General features: G+C 34.9%; 1 protein-coding gene across 1 annotated transcript; it reads left to right on the top strand.

Annotated features, from left to right (window-relative positions):
* Positions 1-1,634: 1,634 nt before the first annotated feature.
* LOC134848718 (EF-hand calcium-binding domain-containing protein 4B-like) lies at positions 1,635-16,753 on the top strand. Its single transcript, XM_063866233.1, has 7 exons — positions 1,635-2,396; positions 3,166-3,325; positions 11,290-11,656; positions 12,872-12,971; positions 13,891-14,483; positions 14,921-16,124; positions 16,424-16,753. The coding sequence occupies exons 1-7, from the start codon at positions 2,262-2,264 to the stop codon at positions 16,568-16,570; spliced, it is 2,706 nt and encodes a 901-aa protein (XP_063722303.1). The 5' UTR covers positions 1,635-2,261; the 3' UTR covers positions 16,571-16,753.
* Positions 16,754-18,530: the final 1,777 nt, after the last annotated feature.

Here is an 18,530-nt window from a genome sequence, read left to right as displayed (position 1 = left end):
AGACCCAACATTGCAACAAAGGAACCTATTGCAGAAAAACAATGGCCAACTCGATATTGACTTCACATACAGATCCTAGTCACTTGGCGCTTCACACAAAAAGGTCAAAACTTCATCTTGCACGTAGTCTTGCTCTAGCTTTACAAAATCGACGCATCATTGCATCAATTTGAAATCTTGACACAGCCACTCAAGACGATCTAGGATAAAACGAGACCCACTTCTGGAACACGAACAATCGCCATTCTTCTCTCCTGGAAAACAACTACATTTCTCCTTCCTTCACGCAGTCACTGCTTCAAAAAAAAGATTCCGAAAAAGAAAGAAACCTATCCATCCATCCCTCACTACAATAAACAATCTGAAAACTAAGAAATCTTTAAACCCCGAAGTTTTTTTAACCAATTATATTCTTGATAAAATTACCTCTAAAAATGTTTCTGACAAACAATAATGATCCATAACTAACATTGACATTTATTTGTAATGCTGAAACTACTGGTAGTTTCAGCACCAGAACAATTGAAATATAACTTAGAAGACAGTTATTCTCCTTTGGAACAAGTTCCAGATACCTAACCCGCAAATACCAGTATACATTAGATCTATTGAGATAGGAGTTATAAGAGTAAGGTTAAGATCGATTTAGTCTAAGAAATTGCACGAATATATCCGGCCGAAAAAAGGATAGCGTGACGAACAGACGGTGTACCTTATCTGAAATTACTCTATGAGTAAGCTACTCCAGGCATAAATTTGTAAGCAAGCTTGCGAAGGCTTCGCATGACTACGGCGGTCACTATTGGTTCGGCCAATATAGCAACTTCAAGATAACGGTTGGATTTTTTTGCCCAATAATGTCGGATGTTTGCCCTGATTATGTTGTTTTTCGGAATTTTTGAACTCTTTTTGGTTGTTTCGAATGTTTGAGATATCGGAAATTTGCACGACACCCCATTAGATTGATAAATCAAGATATGGAGGTGGCACTGTGTTTATTACATCGCCAAAATAGATCACCTCAAATTTGGATCCTAAATGTTGAACATAAAAGTTCATTGAAATGTGCCTTTAAAAACATTGAAAAATTTGGGTAATTGTTTTTCAAATATGTTAATGGAGTTTTCAGTTCAGCTTAGTTGATCAATCGGGACAAAAGATCGACTCCAGCTAAGCGTCCCTACAGTTATTGTCTGTGAAAGAAGCAACTGCTGTTTCAGTCTCATTTCAGTTTAAAATAACTTTGATAAAAAACATCACTTTTCTGGCCGACTGAGCTTCAAATGTGAGCAAACTTAGTTTGACTGCATTTGTGCAGCCAGCATACATTTCAGTCTGTACGGTTGTCATTTATAAGCAGTTGGTTCAATTTATAACCAGTTTTGACTTAAAATTTCAATAACTCCTGATGCTTTTATATAAAACATCCATATTTAGTCACCTGATGCGTGTTTTGATGGAAAAAAATGTTCACATTTTTACAATAATAAATTCTATAACATAAACTACATAGAAACTACTTGGTAAGTTTCAATCGCTCTTATATATACATTTTTTCAGTTACATTTTTGAAAGTATGTTTTTAATGGTTAAAAGTGAAGATAGGCAACAGATGTCGGCATCCCACAAAACAAGTCGTGCGCATATTGCGAGCAAACAATGGCGCCATTGATGGTAACTTTTTAAAATTACACACAATGTTACCACTTTTTTATCCTAATGTTCTTCCATTTATTTCATCAACCAAATAATCTTAGTTGGAGATGGAATGAATTAGCCGGTTTCCATTGTTTTAGCTATTATTGCAAAATCTTATTGTTATTAAAAAAAATCAGTTCAAAAAAGTTCTATTGTTCAAATTCCAACTGTTTTCGACCGATTTCGATTTTCCCCCAAAATAGATTTTCACTCTCTCATCAATTTTAATGTCAAATTTTCTCCAGAATTAATAGTTTTACTTACGCGTTGAAATTTTTTTTTGCGAAAAAAGTTGAAGCTTTTTGCTTTTGCATCGTTTTTATACAAAACTATCCCTTTTATACGATATCAACAGTTAATTTCTTTATTGATACCCATTTACCATACTTTCGCCCCAATTAAGACTTTTTCGTATAAACTTATAAATTTTCTTTTCATATTCATATACTATTTTTTTTATTCGCTTGTTAGTTTTAGTTCGCACATGCATAATAATTATGAGATTTACAATAATAAATTATGTCATTGGGTAGATTCGAACCCTCTACTATTATCATATACGCATGGAAGAGAGTATAGCAACGGAGCGCCTGGAGCAGTTTTTCAACCTCTGTGATCGAAATGGGTCCGGGTTCATCGAGGACGAAGACTTGACAGAGCTATGCGACGAGTTAAATCTAGACCACGGCACGATTAAGGCAGACATAGTTTACCATCTAATATATTTTTATCAAAGTGATCGTAATTTTGGCACTTTAACTTCACATAAGCATCAATTTTATGGTGAAACGAGGGGTCTTTATAAGGTTAGGTATGAAGACCAAATATGGTCAGCCTAATTAGTCCGCATGCCATTTTTTGTATCAATAGGACAATGTGAACAGAGAAACTATAAGTGATACTTCGCAGGAGGGGGAGAGGGGGTGGGGGTTGGGGGGTACGGTTCGGGAGGGAAAAAAGCCGTTGTTTTCTATAATTTTGCAAAACTCATCAAATTTTTTGGCTCTATTTCTTTTTTTGGTGCTTAGGATAAAAAGCGTCGACCTGAAAAAAAGTCCACAATAATTCGCGCTCTTTTTCCCACCTCACATAATTACCATTTTAATGGAGAAACGAGGAGTCCTACAGGGTTAAATATTCAGCCCAAATATGTTAGTCGTGGCCTAATTAGTCCACATACCAATTTTAGTAAAAATCGGATAATGTGAACATGAAAACTACTTAAAAAATTTCGCAGGCAGGGAAAAAGGAAAAAGAGCCTATTTCGTTTTTTTAAGCCATACCCATGACTGAGCAAAATCTTAAAACAGATTTCAGGCTTTTTAAACCCCCTCCCCCATACTTGAACAAAATTTTTGCTCATGCAAGGTGGGGGGGGGGGGGGGGGTTAAGAAGAGCCGAAATTAAGTCTATGCTAGTATTTACGCATTAAGTAATTCAAATATGGTCATCCCTGTCTGCATGAAGGGTATCTTTGCGCCCTTGGATCAGAAGGGGACTGGGAAGATATCGCAGGAGCAGTTCATAAATGAGTTCGCCCACATCCAGCAGATATTCTGTCCGGGTGAAGACTTCTGTGGGGGAGCTCAGAATGGGGCCAATGAGTCGAATGGACCCCCCTCTCCAGGTGAGAAAACATAATTCAAAAGCTTCCATTTTATTACAATGTAAAATGATAACGTAGTTTTGCCATTACTCATCCATCATATTTAAATATCAATCTAGTCGCTGTTTGTAAAACTCTGATTAAATTTAACTCATAGATTCTCAAATTTAATATTATTTATGACTTACTTTACTTATGTGTGATTGTCAAAAACTAAGAAGAAACTAAGAAAAAAATTGTTCTCGCAGATCTTGCAAGTTACAAGAAAATCATCAGCTCATGGCAAATATTTTCAGGTGTCTGTATTCCTAGCAGCAGTCTGTCTAAAGTCTATACTAGCAGAGAGTGCTTGATTGAATTAACCACAGGTAGTTTATTGTTGTTTATGTCTTCTTGAATGTCTTTTAGTTATGAGGCGTTGTTGTTACTTCTGTTGTAACTGTAAACTTTTTTGATGGTAGATTGTGTTTATTTTAATTTTAATTTATACTTAATTTCGTTAAATATAATTTCAAGCCAGAAACTTATAACCAAACTTATACCCTAACTAATGTTTCTTCTTGTAGTTGGATAGGTATCTTTACTCTAAATAACGAATGATCCGCTTTATTCAAAATATATGACACACATTGGTTCTAAAGGTTCGTGTTTGATTAGGAAATATTTACTTAAGTTAGATTTCATTTTTTTCGTAGGTTGATCAAACTTACGCTAACACGTGATATAACTCTGATGCATATGAAACTCAAAAAAAATTGCTGAAAAACAAATCAGACTGCTCATTTCAGGGCAACGCTCTGGTTCTTCTGACTCCAAGTTTTTTGAAGAAACTCTGATTAAAGTTTTAGATAACAGTTTAGAAAACATTCAAAAATCCTACCACATCTAATATAGAGTATAAAGGAAAACATTTTGCATCCATCAAAACCTTATACATTATTTGGATCAATTAGCGTGCCTCAATTAAATTTAAAAAAAAATAATTTCTGAGCTGAATAACATCGTCACATTTGCTATTCGCTGATGATCAAAAGAGTCTCTATTTCAAACCCTCTGGATTTTAAGAAAAGAAAATCTCAGTTGAAATATACATATACAAATATATACATTTTCAAAATTTGAGTCAAGCATCAATATTTTTCAAAATGTGTAGAAAAATTCCGTCAAAAAGGTCTGGTTAGAAAATCGAAGAAGGCCTGGGGAGAAAAACCACCCTAGCACAAGCATTCTGTAACAAAAACAACTTCATAAGAAACATAGCTGTCGATACGCACAAGGCTAGAAAAGACGGCCCATATAAGTATTACATCAAACTAATGCTGAATAAAATTCCTATAAGATAAACCCTATGTTTGTATTTGTAAGTTTTACTTTGTTTCAATCAACAGAACTTATCAAAACTTCAACGAAAAACAAAACGCAAATAAAAAATAGTTTCAAATGTTTTTATTAGGCTCGAAACTTATCACGCAAAGACATCATGTAGATGAAATCAGTGTCATCTCTGTGCCACTTTATGCACAACGGTTACAACTATAGAGTGTATATTGCTTCCCGTGAGTGGTTTTTCACTTCAGATTCGTTTTTTAATACTGAAAAGAAAAAATTGCTGTTGGTTTTTAATTTTGGCGTGCAAAAGTCAGAAGACCAAATGAAAACAAAAATTGATTTCTTGTCTGGTTTTTTGAAATTCTGTTAAATCTGCATGCTTTTATTGAGTTTATGCCACGTTTTGAGTAAGGTTTTTGCATAGATTTGAAGTTCATAATGTAAATTTTGAAAAATAAGTCTTGGAGTTTTTCTATCACTTTTTTTGCTAGTTAAAACTAACAATTTTGACAGTTTATGATTAAGGTTAATGGTGTAAATTGTTATTTTTATACGCTTTTTTCTGAAGCAAAATTTGATTAAGCCAAACTCAAATATTCAAGTTTTTGTTTCCGGCTTCTTACGCACAGCGCGTACAATATCGTGTAAAATAAAGGTAATGATGATGAACAAAAATTTAAAAACCAAATTTTTTTAGAAGTGAGTTTTCAAATGGAGAGTTTCGAAATTAAATTTAGAAAAATCAATTTTTAATCTTATTACAAAGTCAAATGGCAACAAAAAAAGAAAGTCGACAGTATATGGACTTATACTTGTAAGTAATGGTGTTTCAACAATTGCATATATACTTTTTTACAAAATTCTATTTTAAGTTGTCTTTGTCATGTTTTTACTTAAATTGATTAAAGTTTTCAGCGTTTTTGGTTACCTCTTGACACATACTTTGAATAGATTTATGAAACATAGGTTGAATTTCTGCAAAAACAAAAATGTGAAGGCAAGATCTCTCATGAAGATTTCGAGCAAAACAAAAAAAAAGAAAAAAGTTCGAATTTGCATTTTGACTTAATTTTTTTCCAAATCACTTTAAAAATTTAACTTTGATAGATTAAACTTAATTGCGGGGATTCAAGACATAAATAAACTGCATTTGGAGGTTTTTCGTGTACATTTATATATTAAATTTAAGAAAACTATACTGAAAAAATGTGCATTGAAATTTTGAAAAAATGTAAGCGTTTTAATCAGCAACTTTAATAAAAAATTATTCGCTAATTGTAATAGTTATTAATTTTTTAACGATAAAAGTTGCAAATCAGTTGTTTAATGAGTTTTGCTATTCTGCTGGAGCCATGAATGTTCGTTGCTATTAATGGAAATTTTGTTGGTTGTTATATTTGCAAAACTCCCCAGTTGTAAAACTTGACTTGATAAAAATTAGGTTTTGAAATAGAAACACAATTGAAAATAAATTTGTTTGAAATCTGTATTTTGAGAATATTTTTTGCTGTTTTTGAACTGACACATGCGACCACGATGTTTCTTTTAGGTTAGCATAAATAAAAATCATTTTTTCACATTTCTCTATTCCTTTTTTGTCTTGAAATAAGTAGCATCTTGCGTAACATAATCACATCTTCTAATTGCAAATTTTTCGACTGTTTTGCAAAATGATTTTCAACGAGCATATACTTACACAAGGCTCAAAAAAATTTCAACAATTTTTTTGTCGAACAATATACTGGGGCTACTTTTATAGAAAATCCGTTTTCAACTTTGAATTTTCACGAAAGAAGCTTCAACTTTTTTTTTACTTCCATCTGTCTGACCCCTCAGCATTGATCTAAATTGGCGCATATAGAAATCGCAAAAATTGTTGAGAGTTTCTTTTTGATAACTTTAAGATAACGCCAGCCAATTTGAAATTCAGACAGTTCAGCTCAAAGTTTACAGACGATTCAGCCAGAGATAGTTCTGCCAGATATTCAAAACGCTAGATTCGAAAGAAAAAAATTGGATTTGGAGTTATTTTTTGGCTTAAGGTCGCCGTCGGAGCTTAAGGTTGCCTGAATTTTGTATAGAATCCCACTCATTACTGACAAGCTCGCAACACATTGGCATGACTGCAATGGTCACTATTATTGGCTGAATTGTCTCTGGCTGTTTTGTCAGTATACTTTTGGCTGAATTGTCTGAACTTCATACCAGCCGAATTTTTTTTGACCAACAAGATATCTGGACGCGTTCATGTCATCACTACAAAGTCGAAGTTGTACAAATAATTTGTTTTGACCTCCGTTCGGGTTTTAGTACACTCAAAGTTGATCAACCGAAACGAAGTTCAATTCTGAAAATCAATTCTGAAAATCAATGACCGAAAATCAATTCTGAAATTTCGAGCAAGTACAAGGAAATAAAACACGTCGGGCGCCTTTATTGTCTGGTGCGTGGCACCAACCGCTTCAATATGGTTATTTGCTCGAACCAAATCTTTTTAACTATCCAAACTTCTGAGTCGAAAATTATTTTCCTTTTCCTATTGCGAAAGCGAGGATAATTGTTTCATAAAACAGTAAATCTACTAAAACTGCATAAAAAGGCACAAACTTTGGAAAAATTGTTAAAACAGGTATTTTCGTCAATATTAATGTGGTTGAAGTAGTATGTGCTACTTGCAGAACAGGCTTCTCTTGTTTCTTTTAAGTGCTAGATCAATTTTGTGCCAAGTTTGGTGGAACTTAAGTATGGTTATTACAAGGAAAAACCAAAAACTTTTAAGAATGAATGAAAATGAGCTTATTCAATAACTACAAATATCGATCGCAAAGAGAAATAAATTGGTTAAAAATTAAGACAAAGGATTTTGACACATGTTGCGATCCTCCCCTGAGCCGGTTTGAGGGGTACATGAGATTACATTCATCAACTTGTTCCTGAGTGCCGTTAATGAGTGTCGCAGATGGTATGAAATTGTTATGTCATAATCTTTTAGCCTGTTTCTATTTGAGTGTTGTTCAAAAAATCAAATTAGTGGAGTTTTTATTCCAGTTATGGAAAAAAGTGGCACGTTTCTGGTATATTTTCGACGAGCGAAAAAAAAACACTTCGTTCTGTAGCCACCACCACGTTCATGAACATAGTTTTGAATATTGAGCGAGGCTGATAAATTTGTCTTTTATGGTGACTTTTTTGACTGTTTTGACCCATTCGAATGTCTCAATTTTCTAGGTCAGATAAAAATCATTGCTATCCTCGACTTTGCTCGGACCAACTTAGATATGTTTCAAAGAATTTAGATGGTTTATTTTCTTGATCGAATGAAAACTGAGAATGGAAGCTAAGCATGTTGCAATTATGAAAATTCTCGGGTTGAACAAAGTTTCTAGTCAATAAATCAAAGATTTCCTGGTCTACAATTTCAAATAAATCCATATATACAGAAAATTATATGAAACCTCTACATTTTTTATATATAAAAACATGACAAGCATCTGTTCCATAATTCAGAGAAGTATTATTTTTGAATTTCGCTTCGAAAGTTTTGTGTTTTGTTTGACCAAGAAAAACCAAAGATTTTCTTTAGTAAAAACCCACTGGTTAAGTGGAACTAATCTCACCATACCAGTAAACTATTAATCTAGGCTAAATTGCTAAATTTTGGCCTGACTTATGAGAAACCTCGTAATGATTGGTATATGAGGGTAAATTATTGGGACATGTATGTAACTTTAAGATGTAACTTTAAGGACATCCACTAGTAGAAAATTGTGGCTTGTTTTTTTATAGATCAAAATTTATCTCATTAGGTGAAACAATTATATGGTCTGAAAATAAATATGAATTGACTCAAACCATTCGCATTTATATTTGTGTGGAAAGAATTCAGTCTGGACTGTTTTATAGACAAAAAAAAATTTTCAGGTTTTTTTTGGAGAGGTTTTATTCGAGAATACAACTGATTTGGCGACAAAAGCGTTTTAATTATAGAAATTGTATCACAAAATTTTAAAAAAAAAATCAAAAATCTCCCAAATGTAGAGATAAATTGGTTTAAGTTTTTTCATTATTGGTCTAATTTCGAGCAAATAAAACGAGCGAATAGACTTAGTATAGGCAAGTAAGACAACAAAACTCAGTTTTATTCAAAAAATTTATGATTTTAAAATTTAATTGAACGCCTTTTTGACAACAAAAAAATCCAAAAAAAACCTGCAAAAAACTTGTGTTTTAAATATTTTCTTTTTCGATTAACTTTATGGTAAAATTGTTGTCAAATATGTGTATTCTATTTGTACTATCGAATAAACTTTTTTCCTGTATTCTCGTTCAGATCCTCTCATAGCCTAACGATCAATAAAACAACATAATTTGCAAAAAAAAGGAATTTTTTTGATCGGAATTTTCTGCGCTAAATGCACAGCAACTGGTTATCCTTGTTGTTTTAATGAAAAAGTATGACAACCATATTTTCGTGTATGGAGCTTCTCTGAGACTTGCTCCGTAAAATGAAATGCATTTCAAAAATTTTGACATTAAAGATCTCGCACTGGAGTTTCATGGGAAATAATCGATTATAAGGGATTATATAGCAAAAAACTTAACCCATATAATCGATTTTCATGACCCATCCAACCATAAAAATGGAATTTTAGGGAATCATAATTGATTATTTTCAATATTTAAAAATCCATTATAATCGATCATTTTGACAATATTCTGCAATTTTACAACCCAAACAAACATGTAAATCCCAAACCTAAAAACAACTTGTAAAAAATTGTCCCCCCTCCTACCACTCCAAGTTTACCACCCCCCTAACTTATTCCTCCACATTTTACACCAATCACCTCCCCTACCCCCACTACTTAGCCTACCACCACCACCTCATCTGCAACTCCCCCCCCCCCCCACACCCCACGGGTTTCGACCGTCCCACTACCGCCACTCCCCCTCGTTTACCCCCCCCCCCCCCCCCCTCCTTACTTGGGTGTATAAACAGGCCAGTTGCCTGCAACCACTTTCCCCACAGGAGGTGGGTTAAACATACACCCAAGTAGGGGGTGGAGGTATTCCGTTTACCATCCCCCCGGCCTCCAACCATTAATTACCCCCCTTATTCAAGTGAGCGTAGAGGGGTAGTGGGCGGGGAAGGGGCAAACCGTAATTGTTACTATGTCGACGGTCAAAAATTAACAGTTGAATAAAATGTTAAACTGCCAATTTGAAAAAGAAGAGAAATTTAAATGAATAAAATTATATGTGAAAAAATTAAGTTTATGAAACGTAATCCGTAGCAACTGCACAAAACAGGAAGTGAGATAACTTGCCAATATTGCAAAATTCACCAATAATCACTTAAAATTCCTTTATAATTGATTATAATCCATTATAACGGATTATTGATATAAAAACTAATATGTTTATAATCCGTTTTTATTGAATTGTAATCGATTATAATTACTTATAATGAATTTTTTGATACAAAAAAAGTTAGAAGTATAATCCATTTTTAATAGATTCTAATCGACTATTTATGTAATTTAATGGATACTGACTATAGATTGAAAATAAACTCGTTTATTATCCATAAAACTCCAGTGCAGGATTTTACTGAAATACTGACGAGTCATTTAAAACTTTAATTGCGTTTTTTTTTACGTTAATGGAAAATTAATTTTGGTGAACCCGTGTTTTTAATTGTTTGTGTGTAAATTGGCAACCAAATATGTGCTTCAAAAATTTTTGTACCTTTCAAAAGAGAATTTAATGACCGGCATGACAACACAAGAAGTTTCTGCAATGCCTGATTTTGGTAATAAATTAGGATTTGATATTCGGTCTAAAAACAATTAAAAATTAATATCAATGACAACTAGATTTATTGGAAATGAATACCAAAATTATTTTTCGCCTGAATATGGCGGCTTTTTTGCCCGAGGCCATCTTCAACTATGTTCTGACTGTTGAAGAGTATGTTTTTTATGTTCATGTATGTGAGGGAAAGATGCCGGAAAATTGTGAAAAAGCCCGGAAAATTGTGAAAGAGCCCGGAAAAGTGCGCGAAACTATGCACATGATTTCTTTTTTCATTCATGCGTTCTAATATTTTGTTTTTCATTCATGCCTTGTCGTGAAAGAACATGTGTGAAAGAGCAGAAACATACTCTTCTTGATTTTAAAATATGATAAAAAAAACTGTTTTAATTCTTTGAAATTCATTGAAAAAACCACATTAAAAAATGATCAAGCGAAACTATTCTGGCATTTTCTTCAAAAGTTGGAATGAAAGGAATCCATTAAAATAAAACGGCCAACTCGGTTATTTTTCTTATTTTTATCATTTTCTAATGAATCATAGAAAAAATCCGAAGCTATGACAAAACAAAAGTAGATTTTCGTCACCCCAATTGTGAGTTACAACATGTGTTTGGCGCAGTTGATAACTGCTAGCAAAAAATATCAATTACACTGTAATTTCAGACAACTTCAATTTGCATAAAATTTTGCTCCATTTACATATTCGCATATACAATAAGCAGTGGAATTGTTTTTTTAATGATAGCAGTTAAGTGATGAATGCTTATATAACTTGCTGAAATACGTCAGCAATATGTATCAAAATTCAATCGAACTTGAAGACTTCCTTTGCTCAACAGAAACGGAACCCCACTACAAAAGACGAAGTTCAGTCGATTTCACATCTAGCAGACACTCTTCAAATCTTACGTCATCATCGCGCGGATCATTACGTAACTCCAAGTTTCGCAAACTGCAAAACAGCTCGGAGGAAACGTTTAGTGACTCATTCGACATGGATGATTACGCAACCTTACGCAGCTCGTGTAGTGCGAGGATGAAGGATATCGGTGTGAGTTTGCGGGGGCTGCCCTCTTTGGGGGGCGTGGGTGGGGGAGGGGGAGGGGGAGGCAATGAGGGGCAGTTGCAGGGGGTGATCATTGGACTGGTAAGTCAGCTGCAGCAGATGGAACAGGAAGTTGAACAGCTGTCCGACTCCATGAGGAAGTTAGTATCTTTATTTGTCTTTGTTTTCAAAACCTTTCTAAGGAATATACTTTTTTGAAAAAAGTAAAATTTCTGAAGTTTTATTTTCAATAAGCCTTCACAGCCTTAGAAGCAAAATGTTGCTATAGTTAATGCGGATCTAAGGTCGACTAAATTGATTTACCGAGCTCTCCCAAAAATCTAAAAAGCTCATTTTGAGAAAATTTTCTGCGTAAATATATACATACATACATACATATTTAAAAACCCGAATATATTCAATCTTACATACATACATATACATACATACATACATGCAACGTACATACATACACTCAACATTACATACATACATACATACAAACATACATACATCAGTAATAAAATCTGTAATTACATACCTAACTACTAACATATATACTCACATCCAAACATACATACATATAACAAAATGCTTACAGTGATATCTTTTTAGCGATCAAAATCTAATTGACGGTCGAAAACTTGTCAAAAAATTTTTGACAGTCGAAACGTTTTGGTCCTCGCTCGAACACATTCAAAATGTTTCTTTTTCTCGGTCGAAATTTTTCTTGGTCGAAAATATTCTTCGGTCGAAACGTTTTTACTCGGTCGAACTTGGTAAAATGTTTTTCTATAAAAACAAAACATACAAAGTTTGAGTCGAGTCGGTCAAAACATATCGAGCTTGGTTCGAGACGGTCGAAACATACCATTTTTTGGCCAAGTCGGTCGAAACATAAATCACAGACCTCGACCCGTGTAACCGAATACTTTGGGACACAAGATAGGCAAAAACGACATTTTCGGGCACTTTATTTTGACCCAAAAAATGCGCTTATCTCAAAATAAGTATACATTGGAATTGAAGCCGAAAGCGCCTTCATTAAATTTTTAGCGCGTATCAGCTAAAAATAGATTTCGTGAAATAGTATCAAAGGGGGGACTTTATGGTTGGTCAGGGGTCGAATTTTTGAGAGATAGGAGACATCCGCCCTTCACCCTTAAATCCGCCACTGAGTTTGACGAAAATTTCAGATTTTGCAAAACCCAATTTTTGAAAAAAAAATGGTCTTTTCTCTTAACGACATTGATAGTTTCTACAAACTGGCATTTCCCTACCATAAATTTTTAATGTCCTTGTTACCTCAAACTATCTCGATCATTTTATTCCCCGGTTTATTTGTGCATGATGATATTTCTTCTGTTTGTTCACAGGTCTACTAGGAAACACAGTGACGTCATCAGTCATCTGCAGGAGGAGATGGAACACCAGATTTCCAGGGCTGAGAAGACAGCTTACAATCTAGCCGACGAGGTAACTTTTTTAGCACGAAACTTATTTAAATTGAAATTAAAAATTAATGTATTACAGGCAAACACGACTCAAATTATAACTTTTTGCAAATTTTTTTTCAAAAACATTTTTATTTTGAAGAAGCACAGGGGCGGATCTAGGATTTTCTCGAGGGGGGGCGGATTTTCAAAAAAAATTCGAAAATTTTGACGACCTTTTTTTTTTGTTTTAGGTCGACCAAATTGATTTTTCGAGCTCTCCCAAAGCACTTTTTTGCCCCCATTTTGGCTAAATTTTCTGCGCCGCAGGCAAGTTTTTGAAAAAACAGTCAAAAAAGCCGTTTTTGGGCACTTTTTGAAAAATTTTGACAAAAAAATCGCGTTTTTTTTGGCGCGCGCTCCCCCTCAAAGTTAGCATATATTGGCGCCAAAGGCGCCTTTAGAAAAATTTTAGGTTCGATCGGCCAAAAATGAATTTCTGAAAAAGTATCAAAGGGGGGACCCTTTGGGTCGGCAGGGGGTCGAATCCCTGAGGGCAGGGGCGTCCGCCCCCCCCCCCCCCACTAAATCCGCCCCTGAAGAAGCACCAAATTTGTGAATAAAAATGTGTTAATGTAGTTTTTTGTAATGGTTTTGTGTTTCTGTTTTTGAATTACGGTTTGTGTTTATTTCTATTTAATTTTTAAGAAGCACAAAGTATATTTTTATTTTGAAGAATTTTAAAACAAAAGCGTTATTGTGCTTTTTTGTACTGTTTTTTTTATATTACTAAATTAAATTTAGGTTTACTATTTAGAGATAGATTGATTGGAAAATGGTTTAATAACAGTTGATAACATTGATTAAAGGTTATGAAAGTATTCGATAAAAATGACAACAAGGTTTAAATATTATGAAAGAAAAGCGGTTATATTTAAACCTAGCATGACCTCAAATTTCAGGCAGCCACTTCGAAACAGCGAGAAACAGAACAACGCCTCGAGTGCGAAATCCAGACACTCAAAGAGAAACTGGACGAGTACAGAATCCTAGAGGAAAAACTGAACCGAGAAAGACGAATGACCGAACAGAACTCACAACTCAAAAAACAAATTGAGAGTCTATCCATGGAAAACGTGCAGTTGAAATCCTGTGTGTTGGACACCCAAACTGGAATTGCCGCTCTTAGAGCCGAAATGGCCAAAATGAACAACAAATTCGAACAGCAGCAAATGTTGATAGCTCAAGAAAAAGAAGCTGCCCGAACTTACCAAGAAGAAGTCGTGCATTTGTCTCGGAAGTTAAACACGATGCACGAATCGAATAAACGACTCCACGACACGAGTGACGAGTTGACCTTCCAGTTGGAGCAAAACCAGTCGGCAATTCGGATTTTGAGTCGTTCGGCGTCGCCTAACTCGCATTTCTCTCGGCGTTCGTGTGCGAGTGACGAGGCGTCGTTGCAAGCAGAGTTGGCGGCGGCTGCGAGGAGGTCATTTAGTTGTCACACAGGGAAGTTCGGTGGAGACTTTAACGACGAGAGCGATTCGGGAAGGTCAGTTTTTCAAAAAATCATCTAGCAGTTTAATACTCTCAGAATTATTTTTCAAATCAGCTTCGAATACCTAATATTCAAGCATAACTCATATATTTTTTTTGCAAGAAAATTTTATTAATTTGAAGTACCTTACTTTGTTCAAAAAAGAAGTGCGGATTTTTTAACAACATGTTAAGATCGAAAAAATTTCTTTTCAAACTGAAAACACCATTCGATTTATGAAGACATTCGATAGGCAGCTAACTGGCCTTTTTGGTGTTCTTCCAAGATGGGAAGTTTTTTATTGTTGTTTTGAGTTATGTAAATAACAATCAAGTCTGTTCCTTCTTGAAAACGAATTTAATATTATTATAATTATTGTTATCATAAAACAATTGTTAGAATGCAAAATATGGATGAGGCGAAACTTGAAATCAAACTTTATTTGGGTTTAGATATAGCCTAGTAGGCTCTGGTTTTGCCAGTCAAGTGAATCAATACAACCGAAATAACCACAACAATAACAACTTCTACGACAACGAAGACGAAATATTCTCTGACATCGTTAGACCAGAAGACAGCATCTCCATGGTCAACTGTCGGCCCAGTGATCACCCTAACAACTCAATGACGTCATCATCATACCGTATGTCCAATGGATACGACTCAAACCGAGTCGAAGTGGACGATGAGCTGGCGTCTCATCAGCCTACAAATGAGAGCGGTCGACATGCTTCCTTAAACGAAGAAATTCAAATGAGTTCGGAAAACCGAGAGTACACTTCGGAAATTTATAATCGCAAAAATGGAGGTCGGCTGAAGCCCTTGAGTTTAGATTGTTCAGATCAAAGAATTGAAACTATGCCGATGACTTCTCCAGCCAGACACGAGAACTTAGTTCCGCTCAACGACCATAAAAACACTGCACGTTGTGATTCAAACGACACTTTAAATTCAGAAATGTCACAAGAAACTATTTTAGTGAAGCCACAAAAGTCACAAATAGTTGACGAAGAAGATGTTTTAGACGGTTCAAGATGTAGTGAAATTGCCAATTTACTGCTAAGCCCCCAAACTGAACATGGAAACACCCCAACTGCGGAAAATAGATCCCATTTCTCGTCAAGTCCGGTTCATTTTTCAAAGAACAAAGCGCACGAGGAGCTGAGAAAGAAGTTGGAACCTAAAAATAACCATCAATATGCCCAAGAAAGACAGTACAGGGTAGTGCTGGCCGGCGATGCCGCGGTCGGCAAAAGTTCCTTCATCTTGCAACTTTGCACCGGTTATTTCCATAACAGGATAACGTCAACTTTAGGAGTTGATTTCCACACAAAAGCTTTCGATATTGACGGAAAATTGACAAACTTGCAGCTTTGGGATACGGCTGGTCAAGAGAGGTTCCGAGCGATGGCCAAAAGTTACTTTCGAAGAGCGGACGGCGCCATTTTGCTTTATGACGTCACATTTGAACAGTCGTTCTTGCACGTTCGTGATTGGGTGGAGACAATTGAATCGGGAGCCAATAGGAAGATCCCGATTATAATCTGTGCGAACAAGAGTGACTCTATTCCCGAGTGTATTGAAAAAGGGATTCCGTATGTGCCTAAAGAGGACGGAGAGACACTTGCCAGGACTTACGACGCCACCTTCATCCAGGTATATATTCATAAACGTAAATGAAAGGCTTTTTTTTCAGTAAAATTTTAGAGATGATGCTTCGGCGCGTGAGTATTTTTGATTCGAAGCTCGTTTCTTTAGATTAAATCTTTAGGAACATTTTAAGCTTTAGATTATGAAAATTAAATTAAATATATCATCTAAAAAAGTTAACTTCGAAACAAAAAATCCTCACACTCCACAAATCATCATTTTCATAAGAAGTCGGGTTGAAGATTCGTTGAGCGAAAAGAAATTTGCCAGCAGTTTGGCATTAATTGTAAATATCTTTTTAAAAGGTGTCGGCGAAAGAGGGAGACAATATATTGGAGGCGATGATAGAATTGTCCAGACAGCTGTGGATTGCTGAGGACGAGGAGAGATCCAATGGACTCAAACTAACTAAAGAAGAAGCCGAAAAAGACGAGGGCAAGTGTTGCAAGTGAACAAAATAAGCTCGAAAACGAAACAAAAAACACGACAAGAATTCCAGCTGATAAACTAGAAGTAGCCAGGTCAAGTATTCTATCGGTCGGACTTATGAATGATTGCATCAGATTTGATGCACCAGGGGCGGATCTAGGATTTTCTCGAGGAAGGGGGACGGATTTCATAAAATTTCAAAAAGTTTGTCGACCTTTTTTTTTGGGTCGAACAAATTGATTTCCCGAGCACTCCCAGAACACTATTAAAACCCTATTTTGACCAAATTTTGCACCGCAGGAAAGTTTTGAACAAAAACAGGTCACAAAAGACGTTTGATCAAAAAATTGCGTTTTTTTGGCGCGCACTCCTTTTCAAAATTAGTACATATTGGCGCCAAAGGCACCATTAGAAAAATTTTAGAGCTGGTAGTCCAAAAATAGATTTTTAAAAAGTACCAAAGGGTCGAATTCCTGAGGGGTGGGCATCCACCCTCAACGCCCTTCACCCCTCCCCTAAATCCGCCCATGTGATGTAGACAAACAAATCATGGTACATTATTTCCTTTTTTAAAACAAAAAGGGTCAGTAAAGCGACTTTTAAAATGCATCTATTTTTGAAAGAGAAGTAAAAAATAATCAACTGAAGCTTAAATATTTTAAACCAATTATTTACAATTATTTTTTATACAAGACTCGTTGAAATTTTACTTCACTTGATCTGCTTACCTTAATAGCTTCTCGGATAATTATGTCAAACGGATTTGATTTATTGATGGTTTCAATAACAAGAAATATATGGCAATTTGCCCAGAATGAACTTCATTTTCGTGTAAAAATCTCGAAACGGTTAAACTGTCAATACAAATTTCATCAAAATCTATTCAACAAGTCTACAAATTTTGCCCCATATCAATTTTTTATTAATCTAAATTCTAGTATTTACTATAATTTCATTGTCATTGATAACAATATGGATTGAGGGAGCTTTGATTTTAGAAATGTACATATCAATATCGAAAAATGTTATTAGAAATTAATTTATTTTCCAGAAAATCAAAATATTTCTGTGCTGGGATCTTTTCTGGTAGTCCTCCCTCCGTCATGATCCAGATAATCTTTGATGGTGCCAGTGCCAACATGATGTTTAATAGATTTTCACCAACGGGGGGGGGGGCAAATGGAAAAGATCCCTATATTGGAATTCTATTAAGGAATCGTGCAATTCTAGATTTTAGTTTTATGTATCTGCAAACAATTTCAGAACATTGAGTTGGGCAGAAGATTGACGTAAGTAGGCTCTTCTTATTCCATTTTTTTCAAAAAAATCGCATAAATTAAACTTCTGCCCAAACATTTTGGCTCTGTTTTCGTTTTCAATGGTGTTATGTGCTAGGAATTGGTTTAATTTATTTCCTGAAACTATCTTTTTTATTTAGTACAAAAGTACATGTATCGCTGAGCTTTCGATACTTGAGACTTACTTAGATTAGAATCCTCTTCAACGCCAGATTTTATAACAAAAACTTTATTAAAGAAAGAAACTTGGAGGTTACGATTTGATGTATTTGGTCTTCAAACAAAGTTAATACTCAACCTTGCAACACCACTCGTTACACCATAAAAATGATGCTGATGTTAGGTGGGGTAGGGGGGTGCTGATATCATTACCAGTTATATTGAAACTACGCTTAATGTATGTAACCAAATTTTGACCCTTCAAAAGTTTCACCGTTTCAGTCATACCTAATAATTGGAGAATGTACATAGAACTTCACAGCCATCGTTTATGTAAATTCTGGATTAGATATCTGACCAGATGTCCTCTATCTGTGACCAGTTAATAACTTGGCTGCCATCGGTCATGGTCTCTATGGTGACTTCACATGCGACCATCCATTGTCTTCTTAAATTTTTTGTAATGATGATTTCCGAATTACTTAGAAAAAAGAATGTGCTGAAATGATGAAAAAAAAAGGTTTTA

This window comes from Symsagittifera roscoffensis, chromosome 6 (assembly GCF_963678635.1).
Source record: "Symsagittifera roscoffensis chromosome 6, txSymRosc1.1, whole genome shotgun sequence".
Classification (NCBI taxonomy): Eukaryota; Metazoa; Xenacoelomorpha; order Acoela; family Convolutidae; genus Symsagittifera; species Symsagittifera roscoffensis.
Note: the sequence above shows the minus strand (reverse complement) of the source record. Positions and strands in the feature narration are given on the sequence as shown.